Genomic DNA, 22,996 nt, shown 5'->3' with positions numbered 1-22,996 from the left:
AATAAAAAAACATTTAAATAAAAATATATAAAATAAAATATTTTATTTTATATTTAAATAAATATATAAAATAAAAAACATTTAAATAGAAATATATAAAATAAAATAAAATATTTAAATAAAATAAATATATAAAATAAAAATAAATATTTTTTTATTTTATATTATTATTTTTATTTAAATATATAATAACCCCTTTTATTGTGTGTGTGTGTATATATATATATATATATATATATATATATATATATATATATATATATATATATATATATATATATAAAAAAAAGGTTATTTAGCATGTTAAGAAAATGAACAAAAAACTTATTAAAACAAATATTAAAATTAAATACTTGTGTCAGCCAGTAGAGGGCGCTCTTTTAAGACTCGCTAAAGATTCATTGGTTCAGTCACAGCCCATCTGTTCTACATTTTCCAGCAATTAAAGAGCAGTTAAATACTCCCTTTCTTCTGTGGTACATCTTGTTACATTTTGGTTTGAATCCACTCCCCTTCGTGCTGCGGACTTGTGCTTTTCTCGGATTCAGATGAATATGGCTGTTATTATTAGCTTGGTTCTGAGCAAATCCGGACTAGCGTTCACAATAAATCGCTCGCGACACACTTAACCAGCCTTAACGCTGCGTGTAACCATAAATAAATCACCGCCGATCTTGTGAGTCGTGATGTCTGACGTGTGGAGTTTCATCAGACGTCATCGCGACGGCTACATAACCTCACGAACAATGAACCTCGTAAAGAGACGCTTGACACGTGCTCGTTAACGTCCCTCTCCACGCTGAAGATGCTGAAGACAGAGGTGCTCAGGGGCCAACGTGAAGATCCGTGGCCGCGCGTATGAAATGCACACACAATAAAAATAACGAGCGCTGTCGAATGAATTGTTCGCGTAATGTGTGCGCGTGCACATTTACATTACGCATGCATTCATATCACATAAATGCGCAAATATAAGTATTTTCTCGCTTATGCATACGCGTGTGTATTTATGCATGCATAATTTTTTTTTTATTTTGGATGTGATAAATGATGATTAATAAATCAAATTCAAATATTATTTGTCACATACACATACATGCAGTGAAATGTTTTTTTACAACCGTCCAGCGTACGAATAGAAAACAAAATTATATATATATATATATATATATATATATATATATATATATATATATATATATATATATATATATATATATATATATATATATATATATCAAGAAGTGTACAAAAGTATATTTTATACTATATTTAAACCTATTATTAAGTATAAAATATAAAGTGGCTGTGTGAATGTCCAATGTAAAGTGACTAGTGCAATATTGTCCAGTGTAGTTGTCCAATTATAAGTGGGTATCTGGGGAAAGAGGGGTGAAATATTAAAATAAAGGGGTGAACATTTATTTTAATAAATAATATTTAAAAAAATAATAAATGTATTGCCGTTTTAAAATGTTTACTTTTATTTTATTTACTTTTATTCTTCCAAGGTACGTCGGTGAACTATTCCTTTAAATACAACTCAATTCTGTCACGATTTGCCGCGAGGCTGCGGTTTCGACGAAAAACGCGGAAGAAACGCAGGTCACGTGGACGAATTAAACGGTCTTTTTAAGGTGAGCGTTGCACCGGATTGCAACCCCTCCGGTCTCTCACCGTCAACACTAACGCTTAACCGTGTTATGGTTACACTCTCAGAACGGATTGTTTGGTTTTCCGACTGTCTGTCAGTGTAACGTGAACGCGTACGCTTTCCGGGTCTCATGATTCACGCTGAAGCTCTGACACTAACGACTGCATTAGCGCGGATGGTGTGGGCGTTTCAGAGCCGGCTGAGGATGCCGGAGACACCGTGGGAGGGTGAAACTTGTAATTATGACAAATAAAAGAAAAAGTTTTCAAATCTTAAACCCTCTCCAACTTTCTAGTCTGGCAATCGTTACAACATCAGCCTCGCCCTTGCTTTGAATGCGCGTAATCAGTTCTGCTCTTCTCTGTCAATTGTGGAATGATCAAAAGGAGAAACATGAAAGAATTTCACGTTTTATGAAAGCAGGGATTACGCAGAAAAAAAACTGCTGTCTTGAAAAGTTCACATTGCATTATGAATCCCAAAACAGACAAGACAACCAACTTTTTGCCTCGTTCGTTTGAATAATTTGGCTCAAAACACAAAAGTTTCCTGTCTGCACTATTTACGTACTCGACATATTCTTATGCTCCACATCAAACTTAATTGTCACGTTTAAAAAATAAATACATCGTTGTCCAGTAACATGGTAAACGCATATAGGGTTCTGACAGGCCTGAGAGGTTTTACGTTTTGTGGTAACTAGCCTACTTTTTGCACAACACGTTTTTGTTTTCTATGTAATATATGGTAAGTTGCTCACCAGCACCTGTCCAACCGATTCATCTCCAGCTGGATCTGTAGATGCATCCTCAGCTCTCAGTTTGTTTGGAGAGGAGCCACGAGCAGCTTCTTCTGTTGCTCAGCGTGTTAAAGTGCCTTCAAATGGTTCCACAAGAGGGAGACAGTCCCTCAAACACAAAATAAAAGTTTCACCTAGGCATGGTTATTGACAGATGCAATTCAGTAAACAGTGTTTTAAAAATATTATTAATAATAATTATACATTTATTTAAAATTATTATTATTATTAGTAGTAGTAGTAGTAGTGCTGCAGTTGCTGTTATTTTATTCTATTTTATATTATTATTGCCACAAACACAAAATAAAAGTTTCACCTAAGCATGGTTATTGACAGATTCAGTTTTTATCATGTAAACAGTGTTTTGAAAAATATTATTACTAATAATAATTATACATTTATTTAAAAATATTATTATTATTGCTGCAGTTGTTGTTATTTTATTCTATTTTATATTATTATTGCCACAAACACTCCCAAACACAAAATAAAAGTTCACCTATAATTCTGATGCACAGAAGTTTTCAAACTGTGTGAGTATATATATATATATATATATATATATATATATATATATATATATATATATATATATATATATATATATATATATATATATTCTAATATAAATTATTAAAATATAAATAAATCTTTTTGTTGTTGATTTTCCTTTCAGTGCAATCTTAAAGTGTACGAACTCCACTACTACATGGACTCATGAATGAATGATTAATTTTAAAATGTTTCACAGCAATTTCAAAATAAGACACCCATATCCAATGTATAATTATTTTTAATTAAAATTTAAATAAAGATTTAGCTAAAAACTAGCCTGTAAAAGTGACTATTTGTTCATTTAACTGCTGCTGTTTGTTTTAAACATCAATTTGTCTAATAGAGCCAATTTGGTGATTGAAGTCAATGAAAATAGTTTTTTTTATGTAGCAGATGAAAGTTTTTTTAATTACAATTCAGATCTCCATACTAAAATCCAAGATGATTAAAAAAGTCTTTCAAGTCTGTCCAAACGCATTCTTTTAACAACACTGATGAAAAACATCTAACCTTCAAACACAGCGGCTCCTCTGCTCTTTGGCTTTTGGGTGAGCGACAAATCCACATGTTACACAAGACCATGGGTTTGATTCTCAACCTGTGCCGCAAAACTCATTCCACTAGAAAATATGTGACCTCGGGGCACGCGTTTCGTGCTTGCTTTGCACAAAGAAGACAACCATCACCAGAGAATCATCTTTTATTAATAAATACGAAACATATATCTTGTAGCTTTCAGAGATTTGAAATAAGGTGCCTCACGCAGTGTATTGCTCTCTAACATCGACGCCAACTTTAGATTAAAGCTCTGGTTCAGAGGATCTTTTCCGAAGGCTCCTAGGTCATTTTGGATAATGGTCAAGTTCCAGGTCTTTCAGAGTCTCGGTAAGGCTGGTAAAACTTGACAAATCAGCATTAGCCCTCAGCACAAGTCTGCTTTCTTAATTGAGACGGGCTACTTTCTTCATTCAGACTGGCCTCAATAATGCATTGAATCACCAGACTGGTTTTGTAGATGGCCATCGCATTCGATCCGTCACGATACAGAACGTTTACATTAATTAGGGTTGCGCTTGTGAGAAAAAGAGGCTCCATTAAATACTTAAACACTTACACCGCACTTTGTCATTGCGCTGCATAATAAAACAGCGATCCAAGTAGTGTTCGTTTTCAAGAAAACTCACTTTTCAGCTAAATTATCGTGTGAAATGACATTTATTAGGCTTTAAATAATAGAATCAACCAAATTATTTGGATTTTCAGACTCGTTCATAGTGCACTACATCACATTAACATCAATTCGAATAGGTTTTGTCTGTTGATTTCACCTGGTTCGATGTGTTTATCTGATGCAATGAAGTTCATACGTTCTGTTTGTAAATCGTTTTGTTTTAGGGCATTTCGTCGTTATTTATAGGACAGCAGAATGCAGATAGGTAAGATAAAACGGGATCAGGACATGAACCAGGTCAGATTCAAACCTGAGCCAACAACTCAACTATGCCGCAGCACTAGCAAACTTTATTTGCGTGTCCACAGCTCCTGAATACTTTCAGAGGCCGCTGCATTTCAAATGCTGGAGTGTCAGAAATAGCCATTTCAAAAAGCGAACAGCATTAGGCTCTGATTCACGTCTCTGAAAATGCCACTGACATATTTTCCACTTTTCCCCCAGTGACATTTAACAACAAATCAAATTGAAAAAGACACACGGCGCAAAAATAAATAGCTGGATTTACAAAGTTCATGCCTATTATGAAAAGAGTTATTCACAATGCTGCTGTATAGGTCAATTTTCAATTAGCGTTATGACAAAAAAACCTAGCTGAGCCCGATCTGTGCTTTTGCAGAGGCCAAACATGCGCTTTATCCATGTTATATAAACTTCTGACTCACATTGGAAACTCGAACCATTAGTTTTAGTGAAATAGCTTAGACATATTGAGCAGAAAGCTTTGCGTTTTCCAAAACACAAAACACGGCCGAACGGGCGCAATAAGCCTCTTATGGTGTACAAATGGCAAATCGTTTTCATAAAAACGAGACGATTTATGTGAGAAGAGATAGTGCAAACAAGGTAAATGAGACATTACTTAGTCTTCTAAGACGATGAATCACACTTGATTATTATTGTCTCAAACTATAATCATAGCCTATAACATTTTAAGGGTCAAATGATCAGGTGCATTAAGTATCATTGGTTTTGCTGGAGGGTAAAGCAGAAATACATTAATAGGAGACACGATATTTTAATCAAAACTTTGATAATAGGCTACCATTCCTAACAAATATTGTTTATTGGAGCCCATTTTAAAAAAAAAAGGCTATCTTTAACAAAACGCTGTCGTATGGACATTGTCGATGATACTGGCATAAGCCTTTTTTCTTTTCTGAACAACTTATTATATGGTCGGTAAGTATGTTTTTGATTTGCTAAACTGCACCTGCTCATAAAAGCATTTTCCCCATTTACTGAGCTACACTGGTCTCGATATATGCTTTTGATTGACTAAAAATAACCATCTCGTCATGGGAGTCAACGGTTTGTCGTCCCATATATTTTCGATTCACAAAAAGAACCAGCTCGTAAGAGTCATTCATTCGTGAATCAGACTACGCTGGTCCCATTATATTGTACGCTGATTATTACAAGCAGTTCGTGAGAGCTACATAGCAAAACATTTCTTTTTGTTGCATCACATTGGACCCAGACAGCAAACTCAAATTTGCAATTCAGGTAAAATTATGACTTCTTTTACTGCAGCGATTGAGCACCGGAGGAAAGCAAAAGAGACGCGGAAACATTGCTCACTGGATGCCAATGCTTTAAATCTGTATAAAATCGGGCTGTGATGGAGCTAAAAACATTGTAAAAATAAATATAAATCATACGGTCACGTTAAGCATTGCTCAGTAAAATTTCACTGGCCGAATCCAGTAAGTTCAAATATAATGAAGAGAAGTTTTAGGAATTGAAAATCAATTCCAGAATCGGATACTTAATTTAAATTCCACCTATTGTGAGAGAATTCAAACCCTCGAATCCAGAATCGTGCGGCTCTATTTTACAGACAAACAGCTGTTAATCAACTTCAGTTTTATGCAGATTTTTGTTCCTGTTCAGCAGCAATGTTCCGCGAAAGGACACGGAATAAAATATGTTCGCTTTCTAAACGTTGAATCGAAACTGGGAAATATGAATCGGAATCAATAAGCCGAATCAGAATTGGAATACAAAGGAAACCCAACCCTAATCGGGAGTCAGCGAGGGCGAAAACGTTCCCTCTTTTTCAAGCTGATAACCCGAATTTACTGCATTCACCAACAGAAAACTGCTTGCTTTCGTAGCACTAGGCAGTTTGAACAGCATAGATTTTTTTGCCAGCCAAATCTTTTAATGCATTCATTTCTGACTAGTTAACCATTTCTGTTATGAGTTGATAAACTCATCTCAAAAAACCAGGCTCTTGCGATTCCTTATGTACGTTTGAGTTTATAAAGTGTTTTTGTGCGGTGTGTTTATGCGAGTTTCTTTTTATTTTATTATACTGTTTGGTTACATCGAAATTGCTTTGCCTCCCACGATGAGTAACAGATTTAGTTAAAATGTGTAAGCTATGTTCATCCACGATGGCTTTATTTTTATTGTTATGCGAGGTATTGTTCGACATTGCTGTGTGAACGTACGTCTCAACGTTGCGCTTAACGGCTCTGTGCGTTGCAGCGTTTCTGGAAGCCGCAATCTTTTTTGCCGCGGCGGCACGGGCGGCTGCCAGCTGAGGGAACTGTTTGGCGTACAAAGCTGAGGTGTACTGTAGTTCAGGCGTAATCAACCTCTGACAAAGCCGACGAGTGTCATTATTTAACTCCTGTCGGAGGTTATAACCTTGAATGACCGCCGCGCCGTACTGAAACGGCTTCAGCGATGAATCCTGGACCTGCGCAGGATCTACTGCCCCTCCTTCCTGAAGACACATTCGCTCAAGGTTCCTCCTCTTTGTCCTCAGAAGCTCTATTTCCTGCCGGAGCTTCGTCCGCCCAAGTGTGGAGTCTATGCGTTTCCAGAACGTTGCGTTAAAGTGCTGGTATAATCGCCAGTCTAGCGAATTCCACTCTTTGACGCGCTCTGCGGTCTCTGCGCTCAGGGGCCTGCGAGAGCGTTCACTGCGACTATTGAGGCGAAACGACGAAACGTCGTCCAGTGACCAGCAGAGGACGTGTTTTAGAAGCACCAGCGATTCGTCAAAATACTCCGAGATTAGGATTAGCGGAAAGTCGCGTTCCATGGCGGCGATGACCTCGGCGCTGCGTCTGTCCAGATCGGTGCCGTTCTCGGGGGCTGTGTTATCCAGACCGAAGTCGAAGGTCAAAATGTTACGTGCATAGTGGTTATTAGGCACAGAGGCGTTGTAGCTCCGCCCGCCCTGGATCAGGAACTCCTCAAGGCTCCTGACAGCACGGAAAGCCGGGATCGCTTTGTAGTAAACAAACAGGGATTCCATCATCGCCACTGGATTCCGAAGAATGGAAAAATAGAATGTGTCTTTGGGCATCACTTTCCTCACCTGCAAGTCAGAAAAAGACAATATGAGCTTATGACTAACATATTTCATTCATATTTCGATCACTGTTTAAGTACAAGTCGATAAAAATTTGACCTCTTGTTCTTTGTTTCAGAATCATAAACACTTTCCGCTCAACTGGAGTTTGATTCAGAATGCAATCTACATGCAATCAGTGGAAATGTCATCTAAATCATTCAGATCTGCACCTGCCTACTTTCATCTAGCGCCGGGCTCTTCGTCTTCCTCTTGAAAATAGTCAGTTGTATCAAATGATTTATGTGCTTGCTAAGTGGCCTGCGCATATCTAGGATTGCTTTCACACTAGAGTTAAAGTTGATGATAAAGTTGTGAACATATTGGTATATGCAATTATAAATAAGGGCAAATAAGTACAACATTATAAATACAGAACAATTAATAAATTAGAAAAAAGCATTATCTTTTCTTTGCAGTCTGTTAATATGCATCACTAATATACAAGCATCATTAACTAATATATCACTAGTTGATTAATCCCAGTACATTAAGACAATTGTTTTGTATCACAAGTCTACTGAAACGCTATTTAAATCTGCAAATAGTGCATTATATAATTAAATATACATGCATTCGCATACCTTTGCAGAACGGAAATCTGAAAACTGTATAAAGCTTGGTTCAAATTGCTTGTTTCATTTTGGTGACATGCTGTATTAGAGATAAAGGGTTTTACAGAGGTAATTTAGGATATCTGATTATATCACGCTATAAATCAGTAAACGCTGTCAACAACCAGGGAAAAAAAAGTTTTCACTGGTAGTAGGGCTAAAGTGTAATTTAAATCAGGAGAATGATATATGAACAACGAAGCTTATAGATACAACACAATATAGATAGTAATAAAATGGGTTTGGTAAAGGCTTCTGAGATGGAGATTTCTGGCTCAGTACATGAGAAAACTCGTTTTGAGAAAATGGCCTATAAAGATATGTACTGTAGCTGAAATCTGCAGACACAAATAAATAAAGTGTATCAAAAGGGGTATTTTGGATGTTTTCTATCCACTAGATTGAAAGAAGACGTGGTAGCTTAAAGTCCAAAATCTCAAAATTGTGTGAGAGTTAGCATAATATTGTGCCTGCAGTGTCTTGACTTTATGTCATGAATATTCTATTATTCATCCAATCGTGCAAAACAACTGCTTTCAGATGCATGCTTTGGTACAACAGTACAGGTACTGTGCTCTCGTCTCGGACTGACCTCTAGTGAGCTGAATCTCATATGATTGCACAGGATGTGGAACTCCTTCACACTGCGAGTCCTGACACCCTCCACAAAGTGCGCTGCAAAGAATGCTGGGTAAAATAACTGGCTGTGCATGTTCAGCGGCAAGGCAAAAGTCAGGTTATGGCTTTCCCCATAACGATAGAGAATATTCAGTATAGTGCTGCTGGCAGTCTTGTGCGTCTTGAGGAAGACAATGTGGTTTTTGGGATGACACGTGGCAGTGTTGTCGGCTCGTGATTTTACTGTATATCTATTAATTTCATCAGTGTGTGGTTGTTTTTTAATTTTTGGGGTCTTTTGGGGGTAAGCTGGTCTACGTGGCTGGTTTGGGAATTCTTGGCCAAGCCAGAGTTTGTTCGTCTCTATTGGCGGAGCTGCTTCGGTGGTACTAGTAAGCTGTTTTCTTGTATCCTCCAAGACTCGGTCTCTTCCCTCTTCTGAACGAGTGTTTTCGCTCTCGTCTCTTCTCTGTATGAAAGGATGCTGGTCCACTGGTTCTTCAGCAATAGCTGCTGAGACAGACCAAATGTTTTCCCAGTCATTGCGCTTTATTGGCCTGTGGATCTCTGCAGGCATTCTGACCAGCTGCTCACTGACAAGTTTCAAAACCTTGGCGCTCCTGAGAAAGAGAGAACATTTTAGATGCTGACCTTATGGAACCAACATAAATCTGATTTGAAAAGTCTCCATCTGTATTTAATAATATAATTAGTACAGTCATATGATCAATCGTGATTAATAGTCAGTATTAAAAATGTATACTGTATGTACTGTATATATTTATCTGTATGTACTGTATATATTTATTATGTATATATAAATACACACACATGCAAAAACATTGTTTATATATATATATATATATATATATATATATATATATACACACACACACACACATAAATATAAATATATATACACATAACATAATATATATAACATTTTATGAACATAAATAAATACATTTAAATAGATATTTTTTAATTATATGCTGTATTTGTGTGTATTTATATATACATAATAAATATACACAGTGTACACGCACATATGTACATATGCAAACAAAAACTTTTTTAATATTAATAATTGCTTTACAACACTAAATAATATAATATAATAATATATTTTAATTAAATTAAATATAATAATATCCATGTTACATAAATACAGATTTATAATACTTTTTATAATAGTTTATATTAAGTATTTTTATCAAGTTATTTCCATTACAAAAGCTGTTTTATGTTTAACATTTTTTCTATATAATATGTTTATAATATAACTTTATATAATTTATATGTTTATAATACTTCAAAACCTCTTTTAACTTATGGTAATGGCAATGGGAATACTATTTAATGAAACCTGTAACAACCTAAAAATGTTTATGTCTCAATGTTTATAATCTAATTCAATATAATCTAATGTAGTATAAAATAATATAATATAATACACGTGCTTATCATTCTTATCATGTTCATAATAAATTTGTGTGTGTGTGTATGCATACGTTTTTCCCTTTAATTCAAATAGTCTGATGCAAGCTGTTTTTCTAAGTTGAAAGTCTTTCTCGGTATGTTTATAATTTTCTATGTGTAGTCGACCATGAGTTATTTGTTAAATATGTTCAACCTGGCCTGTCGGACGACTCCCAGCATCTGCAGCGCCACGCAGAGAACCGTCAGGACCATCAGAGCAAACCACATAAAGCGCAAGCGACTGCAACACGCCACTCTCACGCACCTGTAAACACACACAGTTCAGAAAGAAAAAGTTCATGTAAGCGATATACGCGCATGTGCGTAATAGCTGTAAAAAACGATAAGGTCGAGCGTAAATTGGGGAACGTAAGCAGCGTGGGAGATCATGTGGTGACTACCTGACCATTGTGTTCAGTGATGCAAACATTGTGCAGTCATCTGTAATCCCTGTTATTAAGAACCAAATAACAATTGTGCCTTTGAGTATGACATTTACCCCAAGGATCAGCGGTGAAGGAGTTTTCGGCATTTAGTGTAGCATAACACTTTGGTTAAAGAGCAGCTAAATGGCAAGTTAGAGTCACTGTTGAAAACAGGTGCGCTTATATAGTCTTATGGCACTGAAATATCACGAAAATGGGGAAAACAGAGAGAAAGCATGTCTGTATGATGTAAAGGCATTTAAAATGTAACACATTTTTAAAAATGGGAAAACTTTTTGATAATAATACTGATAATAATAAAAAATCTTGAGCAGCAAATCAGCGTATTAGAAAGATTTCTGTGAAGAATTCAGCTCAAACCAACTACTTTTTATTATATATATAAAAACATATAAAAGACAAAAGTATTTTTGATTAAATAAATGCAGTCTTATTGTCGTAGACGAATAAGTAAAATGTGGATTAATATTAAATAACTATTAAAAAAATGATATTATTTATATATTTACACACACACCAATGATAACGCTTTGTCATGCTATATATCCGCATACATATTAAAAGCGGGCAGGTTTGTTTCCCATGCACTGGTTAGTCCTTTAGCTGGGTTTCACCTTGCAGGTAAGAGAGTTCATGAGTATTTGATTTCCACTGCAATCCGGGTGGCTTCAGTTTAGTTTAAGCAATCCGATTCTCTCCGCCTTCTCTTTTTCTCTCGATCTTGTGTTTTTATTTGGCCACAGCATAAATCGCTTGGTTTGAGTCATGTTACAGATCAGCATAAATGAATTACAGACAGTCATCTTCCAGGTTAAAATTAGACCGCGGCTGTCAATGTCAAAGTCGCACAGAATGTTTTTCTTCAGACCAAGGAAACCACTAGTGCTGAAACAGCAGTCTTGAAGTTCAAAAACTTCAGCAGAACTGTTTAACATCCAAGTCAATTCACAAAAGACAGCACAAATCATAGTCGGGCAATAGAAAGCCTTGCTCGTAGTGCGTTAGCAGGCTTTGGCAGCTTCATTTACGTATTCTAAAATGTGATTTACTTCACATAGTTTGTTGCAAATGACTACCCCTTTGCCTAATTTACTTTGCGTCTTCAGCGCAAAGCACAGGAGATCCAGTTTAAAAGATGCGTGGGTTTAAATTAAATTGCGTTGTCTAAATAGGATCCCGTTTAAGCATCCACAAGTGCGCTTCGCGATGAATACAGTCAAGGTTACAAAGCTAAACATATTTTGTGGCGAAACAATGCTTTATGAGAACCATATTGACTTGCATGAAATTGAGTTCGAAATGGAAGTCTGCATTTAATTTATCAAAAGATGAATAAAGGCGTGAGGTAAACATCTTTAAGCAATTTTCCGGCATGCCTGAACTCCTTTAATAAGAACAGGCTGCGTTTATCTCTCTGAAAAATTATATGAACTCATGAGGTGCATTGTAAAAACGTTTTATATGGATTGGAGGGCACATAAAGACTTTAGTATTGTCACATTTAACTAATTAATTCTATTTTTGCAAGTACATCGGATTTGGTGAAGGCTGTGGTCACATAGAGAGAAGCACATGAAAACATGAGGGAAACATTTTAACTCTAACAAAAGTTTGTACGTTCCCTCAGGCCACAGAAACATCTGGAATAGGGAGATAAACTTTTTCTCTTGTCACGTTTATAACACGTATGCACACAAAACCCACATTCATCCCAGTTCTCCACAATAGAATTACGGACTCTTTAAGTGAGATAGAGGCTGAATGCATGAACCAGTATAACATTTCGTGCATCCATGGACCACAACCAGCTTTAGCATCCAACACAAACATCTGGCTGGTTGCTGCAACAGCCTTTACATGCATCTAAAACATTGCTTTAGCTTTAATTGCGCAATGGAGTATTGGATATCATTAATAAATAAACAGTAAACAATGAAATGTAACGCTTTACATTACAGTGTCTGTGTTACTTTAAGTAATTAGGCAATTTACTTGAGTAACGTGAGATTTCTGGTGAACCTCCAAGCACCTTTTGTATACTATTGTTTTGGGAACTTCAATACTCAATACCCGTTTCAAGTGCTTCAAAATCTACCTGCATCAAGAGGATACCGGAGCAGCCATTGACAGTCTATAGATTTCAGTATAAGAGGAGCTTAAATCGGTTTTATCTTCCAAGTTCCTCAAAGAGCTACCCTTTTTGAAAGGGTTTAGAAGTTCTCTAGAGAGTTGGGTGATCTTAGCAGCAAATGGTGTCTCAAGTATCTTTTGCAATTTTAAAGTACAGGCTAATGCACTTGCTAATGTAAACCAAAAGTAACATGATCCCTTTAATGTAAAGACTGACCTAGTACAGCTGAACTGTTTTCTTTCAAGCAGACATAAATGAATAGACTGAAAATCTATAGCAGAACTTTAGCCTGGTTGATATGGGAAAGCATAGGGAATATAGACCTATACAAACACATAACTGATTAAAATGATTAAATACAGTAAAGAAAATTAAACTAGAACATCAAATAACACTGAACTTTTCCGCGAATTTGGGAACTGTGTATAGTAAGTGTTAAGTGAGTAAGAAATAAAACAAAACCGGACTGAACGAGACCGGAATTAGACTTTCTTTTAAGCCCAATAAACTAGGCTAAGCGGTGAAGAAATCCAAGAGGAGCGCGCGCGTCACACGCTCTTCGCGCCGGAATATTTTATCAAGCTCGTGCGCGGTGAAGAGAAGCGACCGTTATTAATCCAGCGCGGCTCGCGCATCCAGCGGGAACACGCTGTCGCGCTCCCAGGCGACGCGGCCGTTTAAATGTCACTTAAACTCACCATTTTCTGCGACGAAGGCGGTAAGTGCGTCTCTTTTTTTAGGGAAAACTAATAGCGAAAGCATCTATATTGGACGTTCGGAGTTCACTTACGTGGTCCACGGTGAGGCGGTTCGCCAGTGAAACGCTCTCCGCTCTCGGCCCGCGATTCTTTGAGGAGGGAGCATGTCGCTCGCTTGTACCGGAGCCGACACCCCCGATAAGCCCCCCACCGGACCTCGGACCTTCGGAGTCGTCAAACGCTCCGCCGAACTCGTAAAACACCGTTTCCGTCCCTCAGGTCCACTGGTGGGACTCCTCCCGCTAACAACGGATTGGTTCTGAGGAAGAGAGGGAGAGTGAGAGAGAGAGAGAGAGAGAGAGAGGGAGAGAAAAGGGCACGAGTGACAGATAAAGAGACCTTCCCGAGGCAAAAATTATAGCCATCACAGAAAAGGTAGTCCTTACAAGAAAGAATGTAGAAACCGCGTCTTGAAGTTTGAGGAACAGTCCCAAAAGCTCCTTCAGAGGCTTGGTGTTTATTTAAGACGCAAGCAATGATGTTAATTCTAATGACAACAGACGTAATCCATTCCTGTCTTACTGTGATCCTATAATACTGAGTTCATTACAGACTGAGCACACCTGTCTTCCCTCCCTCCTTCTCTTTCTCTCTCTCTCTCTCTCTCTCTCTCTCTCTCGCTCTCTCTCTCTGTCTGCACCGATGGTATTGCAGGAGAGCAAGAAGTATAATCCGTTCTATGTGCCCTTGTTGTTCTTCGCTGATGAGGGAACTTGATGCCGAAACTCTGAGCGCTTTCTGACTGCTTGGAGCACAAAGATATCTTTGTGCCCTATAAAGATACTGTACTAATACCAGGGGAGCAGCAAGTATAAAAAGGAGGCAAGAATACACGAAAGAGGAGGATGGAGTAAAACATGAAGTATCATGAAAGTGTTTATAGTGCTGAAAGTCTTTATTTAAGTTTCTTTTAAGTCAGATTTCAGATTCAAATTCACAAATAAATTCTATAGCTATATATATATATATATATATATATATATATATATATATATATATATATATATATATATATATATATATATATATATATATATATATATATTTGTTGTTTTTGTACAACAAATATATTTTTATATATTATATGTGTTTTTTTTTATTTTTTACAAACACTTGGGAAAACATGCATGTATAAAATAAAACAATATGTTCATAATATATGTGCCACTAAACAACAAAACACTCTTTTTTTAAATAGCTAACTAATAAGAAAAAAAAAAACAATTATAATCAATGAATCATTCATCAGGACTTCCGATAATTAACATGCTTTTACTGATTTCATTGTAAATTTCAAGATTTTTTGTCAGCAAAAGTATGTCTCTTTGAATATAAAATAAGCAAGATATTTTTTTACGTTTTGTATTTTAGTATATTGTTTACTGTGCAAGCAACTTTGTGCCGCGCTGCTCAACACTTCCCTGTGATTGCATTTACATGCATAAAAAAAAGGAAGCGCTTTCTGTTTGGTTTCGTTTCAGCCCACGGACGGATCAATACTGATGACATCATCAGCAAAAGCCTGCAGGCTGACACTTTTCCACCAATCGATCGTTTGGCCACAGAGATGCCTGCCAAATCGCCTGGGAAAGCTCTGCTGCCACAGCAACAGCTCCAACAGGAAGTATGACAACCAGCAAACCATACGACGCCCACACAGAATTCCTTCATGCTGTTCATCTGCGCAAAAAAGCCCTGGCACGTAACCGTTCAGCATCAGCACACTGTATCGCAGCGGCAGTTTCTGTCTTTAATCTAAACTTTCAGAACAAAAGCGTTAATCGCGTTAATTTTCATTCGTTTGTTTCGTTTTTTAACAAAACTATTTACTCCCAGAATCTTTCCAGGTGTGCGAAGCACTCTAAAAAGCGTTCTGCTAGCATACCAGTATAAAACTGCAGTGATTTGCAGTGCAGCAAATGCAATATTAAACCAGGGGAAAACATAATCATGAATATAAAGTAGTCACACTAGTTTAAAATGTGCAGTACAGCAGCAATTATGACACGACATGTTAGCTTACCATTAGCACAATAGTTGAATACAAAATTCTGCCTTGGGCATCTCTCTATAAATAGCTGAGAATGAGACAGGGGGCGTTCAATAATTCAATTATTCTACCACATTAAAAATGAGAAAGAGAGTGAGACAGAAGGTCATGTCTACAAAAAGATATGCTGTTCTGTTTTTCGGTTCATACCCAGACACACACAAAAACCCACAAAGATTTTGTGTTGATTGCACCCAGTTGTGCAACTAAGCATCATTTAATTAAAATCATAACATAGCATAACTTGCATAGATTGAAACGGGTACAAAGACACAAATACTACAGGACATAAAAAAGGCAGCATAATGTGAATAATCAGACTTTTCAACCATATTCGCAAAAAGACTTCACTAGAAATAAGTATCAACACAGTTGTTTGTCTTTTGCGTTGCAAGTAATTGGTGTTGAAGTGTAAATATGTAGCTTGTGTTTTACATGGGTGTATAAAATTTACAGTTTCACGTATTAAACTCTTAAACTGAGGCAAGCAGGGCTCTTTTTCCATTGTGTGTGTGTTTTAACACAGCAATGTGGGAGTACAGCTGGGCCCTGATGTTTGCTGATCCAACAGTGACGCTCAAATAAGAGCCAGATATTTCCCACTCTCTCCCTTGCTTTTTCTCCAATTTACTTACTCTTTGACCTCTCTAAGTAATACATGTTTATTGCTGTAATAAACAGTGTATTCCCGAATCATCCTGTAAGGTACATTTTTCTTATTAGATTATGTCAAACTCGGTCCTGGGTTGTAAAGTTTCACTGAGCTCAGATTTGAACTAATAGTAACAATAACGCTTACTCGTGCCAGTGTGTGAGCGCATGCCGTGAACGTGTGAATATCCTAGTGGAATTCTAAAGGCCATCTTTCACAGTCATGTGGGACTCAACATTATAACTACTTGCCAGAAGTACATAATGATATCCAGCACACTGACCGAGCTCAGCCAAATACTCCCCCAAGTCCTGTTAAATCACCACACGCTCTCCCACTACAGCCATTAAAGTCAAATATCACCTATAACATTCAGTGAACCAAAACACACACACGCACACAAAGGCAGAAGAAGAAACTGGCTCTCGGCAGTTCAATGTAAGCATGTGTGTGCGTGTGTCCTGCGGTTGAAGTGGTGAATAATGCAACAAGCCCTTTAAAGTTTTATACAGAAAAAAAAGAAGTCTCAGAAACCAGATCTGGATTTATACAACAGCTCTCTCTCTCTCTCTGCTTTCTCTCGCACTAACTCATGCATGGCCACTGACAAAACAGAAAAGAACCACTGAATTCATGAAAATGTATGAATTACAGAAAGAGGGGCACACAGAATCTAAAAATTCCCGATTTTCTCAGAAAACAGGGTGAGTAAGAAGAATGAGGTGAACATAAACAACACTTGACGATGCATGAAATATGCAGTCGGGTTTTGTTTGCCACGTACCGTAACTTTTCTGATTAATAGAATTAACATCACTACTTATTATAACTGGAAATACCACGAGAATAGTTGGAATAATCTTTATTTTTTGGAGAAACATGTATGTGCATGACAAAAATGTGCAATGCAAGTGAATACGTGTAAATAGACCTCTTATAAAATAAGAGAGATCAGTTTTCTGCACTTCGTTCTACATAACAGGAATCTAATGAGGAACATTTTTTCGGCTCAACTAAACAAAATAGAGCAGATCTGGCACGTTAACGCCATTCTCATTTCAACCACTTTGGAAACTATTCTATGACTTCCTTTAACTCATTTTTCTCTTCACAGCCAAAAATACAACTCAATAAGGACTACAATACCCATAAGTAAAAGTGCCGAACCACATCAATCTGCTCTCCATGAGAACCAGATGCTGTCCGTCCCTTTTTGACAAACTGCTGCTGCTCCAGCTCAGGAATGTCTAGCTCTCCATTTTTAGGTCTACATTCCTAAACAAACTCAAACAGCTATTTTTCCTCCTTACATCTCTCTTTTCCTTATTGCAGTCTTCTTATACTAACATGCTCACATACCATACTAGCAACTGGATACAAAACCTAGACATATTCAAAGACCCATTCAAAACCTAATGTTAGACATGGAACATGGTAGACATGGAACAATAAACATCTTAGACAAATTAGGAGTAGAATAAATGAAGCACAATGTGAGTTGGGGGGTGGGGGCTGGGGGGGTACTGTCTTTAAAGAAGTAGTGGTGAGGTGATGAAAGAAAAAAATCATAAATGTGTCAAATATGGAATAATGGATACATTCTTTCATAAAACTTTAAACAGAAATACATCTATAAAATGTAGCTTCTTCAAACTTCAACATCGCTTCTTCAAATTATTCAAGATTATTCAGCCTTATATACACATTAAGGAATTGACCCAGAAATGTAAATGTAATCATCCTCAGGGCATTCTACTGTAAATGAATTCTTCCTAGGAACAGATTTGGATAAAAGTATTACATGACTCACCAAAATATCCTCTACAGTGAATGGGTGTCGCTAGAATCAGCTGATAAAAACATCACAATAATCCACAAATAGTCAACTCTACTTTAGTCTATCGATTGACGTTTTCAAAAACTACTGACTACTTTAAAACATCACCAAAAAATGACCACATAATCCACAATATCACTCTTGTCATCTCACATTAAAATCCACACACATTTGTTCAGAACTGTTTGGACTGTTGTAGCCTGGTTGATCTGCACAGATTTCTCTCCTGATTCAGACATAATGGCTTTTTCTCGTTTCAGCAGTTTTTCATTTCAACTATTCTTTCAAATAACTCATTTGATGTTACACGAGCAACCTCTTAGCGATACAGTTTTCCTTGTGGGAGACGATGGTGCTGCTAATTAATGGGTGAAAACTAGGAGTTACTGAGGCAACTGTTCTCTGTGTACCTTACGCAAACAAAAAGACACAGTGTTCTGTGTTGTACTGTCTACATGTAGTAGATGACAGAATGACTAGTCAGACCCAGTCAAGCAGAACAGAGTTGAACTATCCTTAAAAACTCTCTCGCTCTCGCTTTCTCTCGCGCACACGCAGTGGGCATGTGAAAGGAAGCAGGCATTGGACTCACATTTTAACTGCAATGAAGTCAGAGACTAAGTGTGTGTGTTTTGTGGTCTGTTATGCTTTCTTGATGATTCACTCAATTTATTGAATGCTCAAACAATGGCAGCACTGTCTGGGTCCTAGCAAACACACACATGAAGTCCCAGTGAATTCTAAAGAGGGACTTGCTCGAAGGAAAATGTGTCCTTTTCCATGTCTTCTTGATTTCTGTATATTCAGAACACTTAGTACAGCCCTGAATAAGTAGGATTAGTAATTTTAGACCGGTAAACCTCCTGACCCCTACAGAAGAACAACTCCCCAAACCTTCCTTTTTTATCTCACCTTCTCTATCTCTCTCTTTCCATCAGGTGAGTGGAGTCATCATCAGAAAAAGTGTCAGTGGTCACTAAGGAGGCGGCGTTCCCATTTTAACTCTTTTGGGAATATCACAACGTCTGGATTTCTATTTAAAGAACCTACTTTAGAGATCAGGCTCCTGCGATGTTAGACGCGAACGATGCCAGAGACTCTTAATCATCAACATGTGAGTCATCCTGCTCCTCAAAGACAAGACCTGAAAGTAAATGTTAAGTAGCTTTTAAACATGTCAGAATGTGTTCTAGGCAGCGAGCACAAGCATCTGAATTTGTCTCATGAACAGCAAACAGACTGGCATGATTGGCGTTTGGTACAAACGTTGCTAGTCAAGTCAGACACTCTGACAAGCAACTGACCTCCCTGAAATGTTCAACACTGCCAGAATTGGGAAAAAGAAATGTTGCACAAGGCTGCTGCAACAACCACAAAATCTTTCAGACGGGGTGAAGCTTTTCTGTCTTCAAATAAGTATGTCTTTATTGTTGATAGGAAATCAAACTCCAACACCAACTTCTAGAGGGAAAAGACAGAATAAACATTTATAATAATGCAATTGGCAGACAATTTTATCCACTTAGACTGCATTCAAAGAACATATTTACATTTTATCAATGCTTGCTTTTCCTAGAAATTAAATCTGCGACCTTGGAATTGCTAGCGCTATGTTTGAGCTGGAAAGCTTGAGCTGAATGTTGTGCTTACAAGTCATTAAAGAAAAGTGTTTATTGATAAATTTTGCCCACTAGTTGCAACTGCATAGAAAATTGAATTAGATGTGAAGCAACTAATTCGCTTTGCATAATGAATGAATTATGAGCACCTCAAAACAAATGGATGGCTATATGTCTGAAAGAAAAACAATTAGAACATATTTATTATATTCAAACATATTATATTTGTAAAATAAACAAATTAAATACATTTAAAATATATATATATAATAACCTTTAGTGGAAAAAATTTAATTCTTCATCATTGCAGAAATTGTCTAGAAAGTGTCAAATCTTAGTGGTCAAATAGTTTTGCTCACAGTTTTGATGTGAATACGTCAAACACCGTTCTAAGTCTAAATATCTTAATGCATCTAGAGTTAAAATTTATTTCGATGGCCCACTTTAGACATTCTACTAACAGTAAGTAACTTTGCACCTACATGTCAACTATCAGTCATTAGAGTATTAGTAAACTGTCTGCTTAATGACTTCTAACACTTTATTTTGATGGGTCCACAATATACAGTACATACTGACTATTAGAAACTTTGCAGATATATGTCAACTTATTTTACTAACCCTAAGCCTACACTAACTGTCCACTCTGAGAGCTAGTAGACATGTAGTAGAAATGAATGAAAATTAGTTGACATGTAGTTGACGTGTAGTTACAAAGCTACATGTAGTTAAGCAGAATGTCAAAAGTGGACTATCAAAATAAAGGTCTAGCCAAATATTTTGCATACCCAGTGATACCAAAATTCTATGCAAAATTCTAATTCTATTAGTCTTCATCAGAAATGAACGATTACTGGTCTGCCGTTTATCCGAGATAGTGAAAAGCATAGATAGCAAGATACAGAGTTGTGTTTTGCGAGCAGGTGTAGAAGTGAGGAGATTGTTATCTTGCTGGCGTGGACAATAAAATGGGCAAATGACTATAAATTTGCACTGAAGGAGGGACTAGAGACTAGAATATGATGCCCTTCTGACCTAAGCGACCACCCAGTGCCCCCTAAGCAACCACAACGCAATAAAAACCTCCCAGCGACACTTCTTGCATTGTGGCAGTGAGTTTTACGTGGGGAAGCTGGGCTCACATTTTCTTCAGACAATGTTTATTAAAAAAAAGTTTATATCGCTTTACATTCCATTTATCTGCTCCGATCTCTCTTTCAATTCTCTCTTCTGCTCTCAGACCACCCGTCGTTTTTTTTCTACCAGTTTCCCGTTTTTGTTATTCTCTTTCCCTTCGTCTCCGTCTTTCTCGCTTTCTCAGTCGGACAGTGTTCCTTCTGTGTTGTGACCTGGATTCACAGTAACAGTAGAACGGAGCTAAAACAAAACCAGCCTCTGTATGTGTGTGTGTGTGTGTGTGTGTGTGTGTGTGTGTGTGTTTAGACACGTCAACTGACTAAATTTATGTTTTCATTGGCTTCAGGAATTCGTAGGTGTTTTTGTCAGGCAATGCGCATATTGTACATTAGGAAGCAGGTTAATATTATTTGCATAACATCCACATGCTAGTCCAGTACTTGTCTGCAATGTTATCACCGCAGTGATATGTTTTCATGCTATTGCATGCAAATTACCCTGTGGTCACCAATCCGATCTCTTGTTTCTTTTACAGCTATGCAATTAAATCTATTTATAAAATTGAAACATGAAATGAAAAATGAAATAGTTTCCGAGACATCTCAAAAATGTCTCAAACTGTGCTCAGATGTTCTCAGATACTGTCAGATGACTTGAATAAGACACCAAAAGACAACTTTTTTCATTTAATTTTTTCCAAGGTTGAACCACCTATGTTAAATTAATCTGCATTCATTCTGTATGTCAGCAATCTCACTTGTGACTGTTTTTACTTTTCCAGAGGAATTTTAATAGAAACATTTGTTAATACATTATAACAAACAGAAAATCTCCATTAAGTCTCCTGAGCCATTTAGTAACACTCTCACAAGAAAGAGGATGAGTGTGATGAGTTTGAAAGCCTTATATCTAGTGGCAAACACAGGCTTGTATGGACAAAGCTTCACAATTGTAATCAGTAGTTTTCATGTACCGGGTTGCTCAGATTTTTCTAAGAGGACTGAATACAGGAAAGGTGCAGACGTTCTGTGCTTCTTCTGCCAAAAAAATGTATTAGGGAAGAAAATAATAGTGATCTATGTTAAAACTAGTCCCAAATGTATTTGTCGTGGCAAGAAGAATTTAAGTGGGAAGTATTAATCATGTGATTCAACGTAAAAGACCATTTACTATTTTCAAATAGGTTTCCGAATAAAAATGAGTATTTTTGAGTCCCTGTACGCTTGGAGAATGTAATTATATACTTATAATTTGCAGTTATCAGACACCAAGCAAAGAGACTACCATTTTCTTTTCCCTTGACATTCTTTTCATAGGTGGGTGTGTGTGTGTGTGTGTGTGTGTGTGTGTGTGTGTGTTTGTGTGAGTGTGTTATTCACACATTTGTCTCTGCTGAAGTGTGCAATATGTGCTTTGGAGCTCCTGTGAAACATTTGTTGTTTGGGGGCAATAAGTGACAGAGAAGAGAGAGTGTTTATTAACCAAAGACCTTCCAGCACGGTTTGACTGATGGTTAGTTTTTGTTTATAGCCGCAGTGCGCCATCTGCTGGAGTTCAATGTAAATTAAACAAGTCTCTCTCATTTATAGCGAGTATGAGACTGTCTTACATCTAGTTCTAATTATTATTGTTGTTATTGTTATTATTATTGTCAAACTTTATATTAGGCGGCCTTACCTACTATGTATTTACATCAAAAAATAAGTAGAATGTAAAAACATGTTTGTACACATTAAGTGCATTGTACTACATTATTCATTTAAATATAAGTACACTGTAGTTATAAAGTTATTAATATTATTATTGGTATTATTAATTATAATAATAATACTTATTTTAGTATTGTTATGTGAATACATTGTGTAAATTATGTTTGGTCATTCTTTCCCCTAACAGTTTTTTTCCTCACATTTCTCTGCCTTACCATAACATTTATGTTTTTGTTAGCTTGTTTAAGTTTTTCATTGTTATTACCAGTGATCATGATCATTATATATTACTGTAATAAAATAATAAAACGTCAGACAATGATTTTTTTAATATGAAATT

The 22,996-nt window shown here is 36.7% G+C and overlaps 1 protein-coding gene and 1 long non-coding RNA gene across 2 annotated transcripts; one reads left to right on the top strand and one right to left on the bottom strand.

Annotated features, from left to right (window-relative positions):
• Positions 1–3,692: 3,692 nt before the first annotated feature.
• gal3st2 (galactose-3-O-sulfotransferase 2) lies at positions 3,693–14,208 on the bottom strand. The gene is made up of 5 exons (XM_043259808.1): positions 14,039–14,208; positions 13,685–13,911; positions 10,472–10,582; positions 8,813–9,458; positions 3,693–7,573 (listed from the first exon to the last, which is right to left on the bottom strand). The coding sequence occupies exons 2-5, from the start codon at positions 13,756–13,758 to the stop codon at positions 6,455–6,457; spliced, it is 1,950 nt and encodes a 649-aa protein (XP_043115743.1). The 5' UTR covers positions 13,759–13,911; positions 14,039–14,208; the 3' UTR covers positions 3,693–6,454.
• LOC122359488 lies at positions 13,439–22,857 on the top strand. The gene is made up of 3 exons (XR_006252706.1): positions 13,439–13,612; positions 15,134–15,276; positions 19,130–22,857. It is a non-coding gene; the product is annotated as an uncharacterized LOC122359488 (long non-coding RNA).
• The last annotated feature ends 139 nt before the right edge of the window (positions 22,858–22,996 follow it).

This window comes from Puntigrus tetrazona, chromosome 15 (genome assembly GCF_018831695.1).
Source record: "Puntigrus tetrazona isolate hp1 chromosome 15, ASM1883169v1, whole genome shotgun sequence".
In the NCBI taxonomy this organism is placed as follows: Eukaryota; Metazoa; Chordata; class Actinopteri; order Cypriniformes; family Cyprinidae; genus Puntigrus; species Puntigrus tetrazona.
The sequence above is the reverse complement of the archived record's forward strand: the minus strand, read 5'-3'. Positions and strand labels throughout refer to the sequence as shown.

What these genes read in the sequence shown, in the direction of transcription:
- gal3st2 (XM_043259808.1), bottom strand. Translation starts at nt 13,758, where the DNA reads ATGCTCCCTCCTCAAAGAATCGCGGGCCGAGAGCGGAGAGCGTTTCAC. An exon ending in ACCGCCTCACCGTGGACCAC is followed by an intron (nt 10,583 to 13,684) that starts GTAAGTGAACTC and finishes GTGTGTTTACAG; the next exon opens with GTGCGTGAGAGTGGCGTGTT. An exon ending in GGAGTCGTCCGACAGGCCAG is followed by an intron (nt 9,459 to 10,471) that starts GTTGAACATATT and finishes TCTCTTTCTCAG; the next exon opens with GAGCGCCAAGGTTTTGAAAC.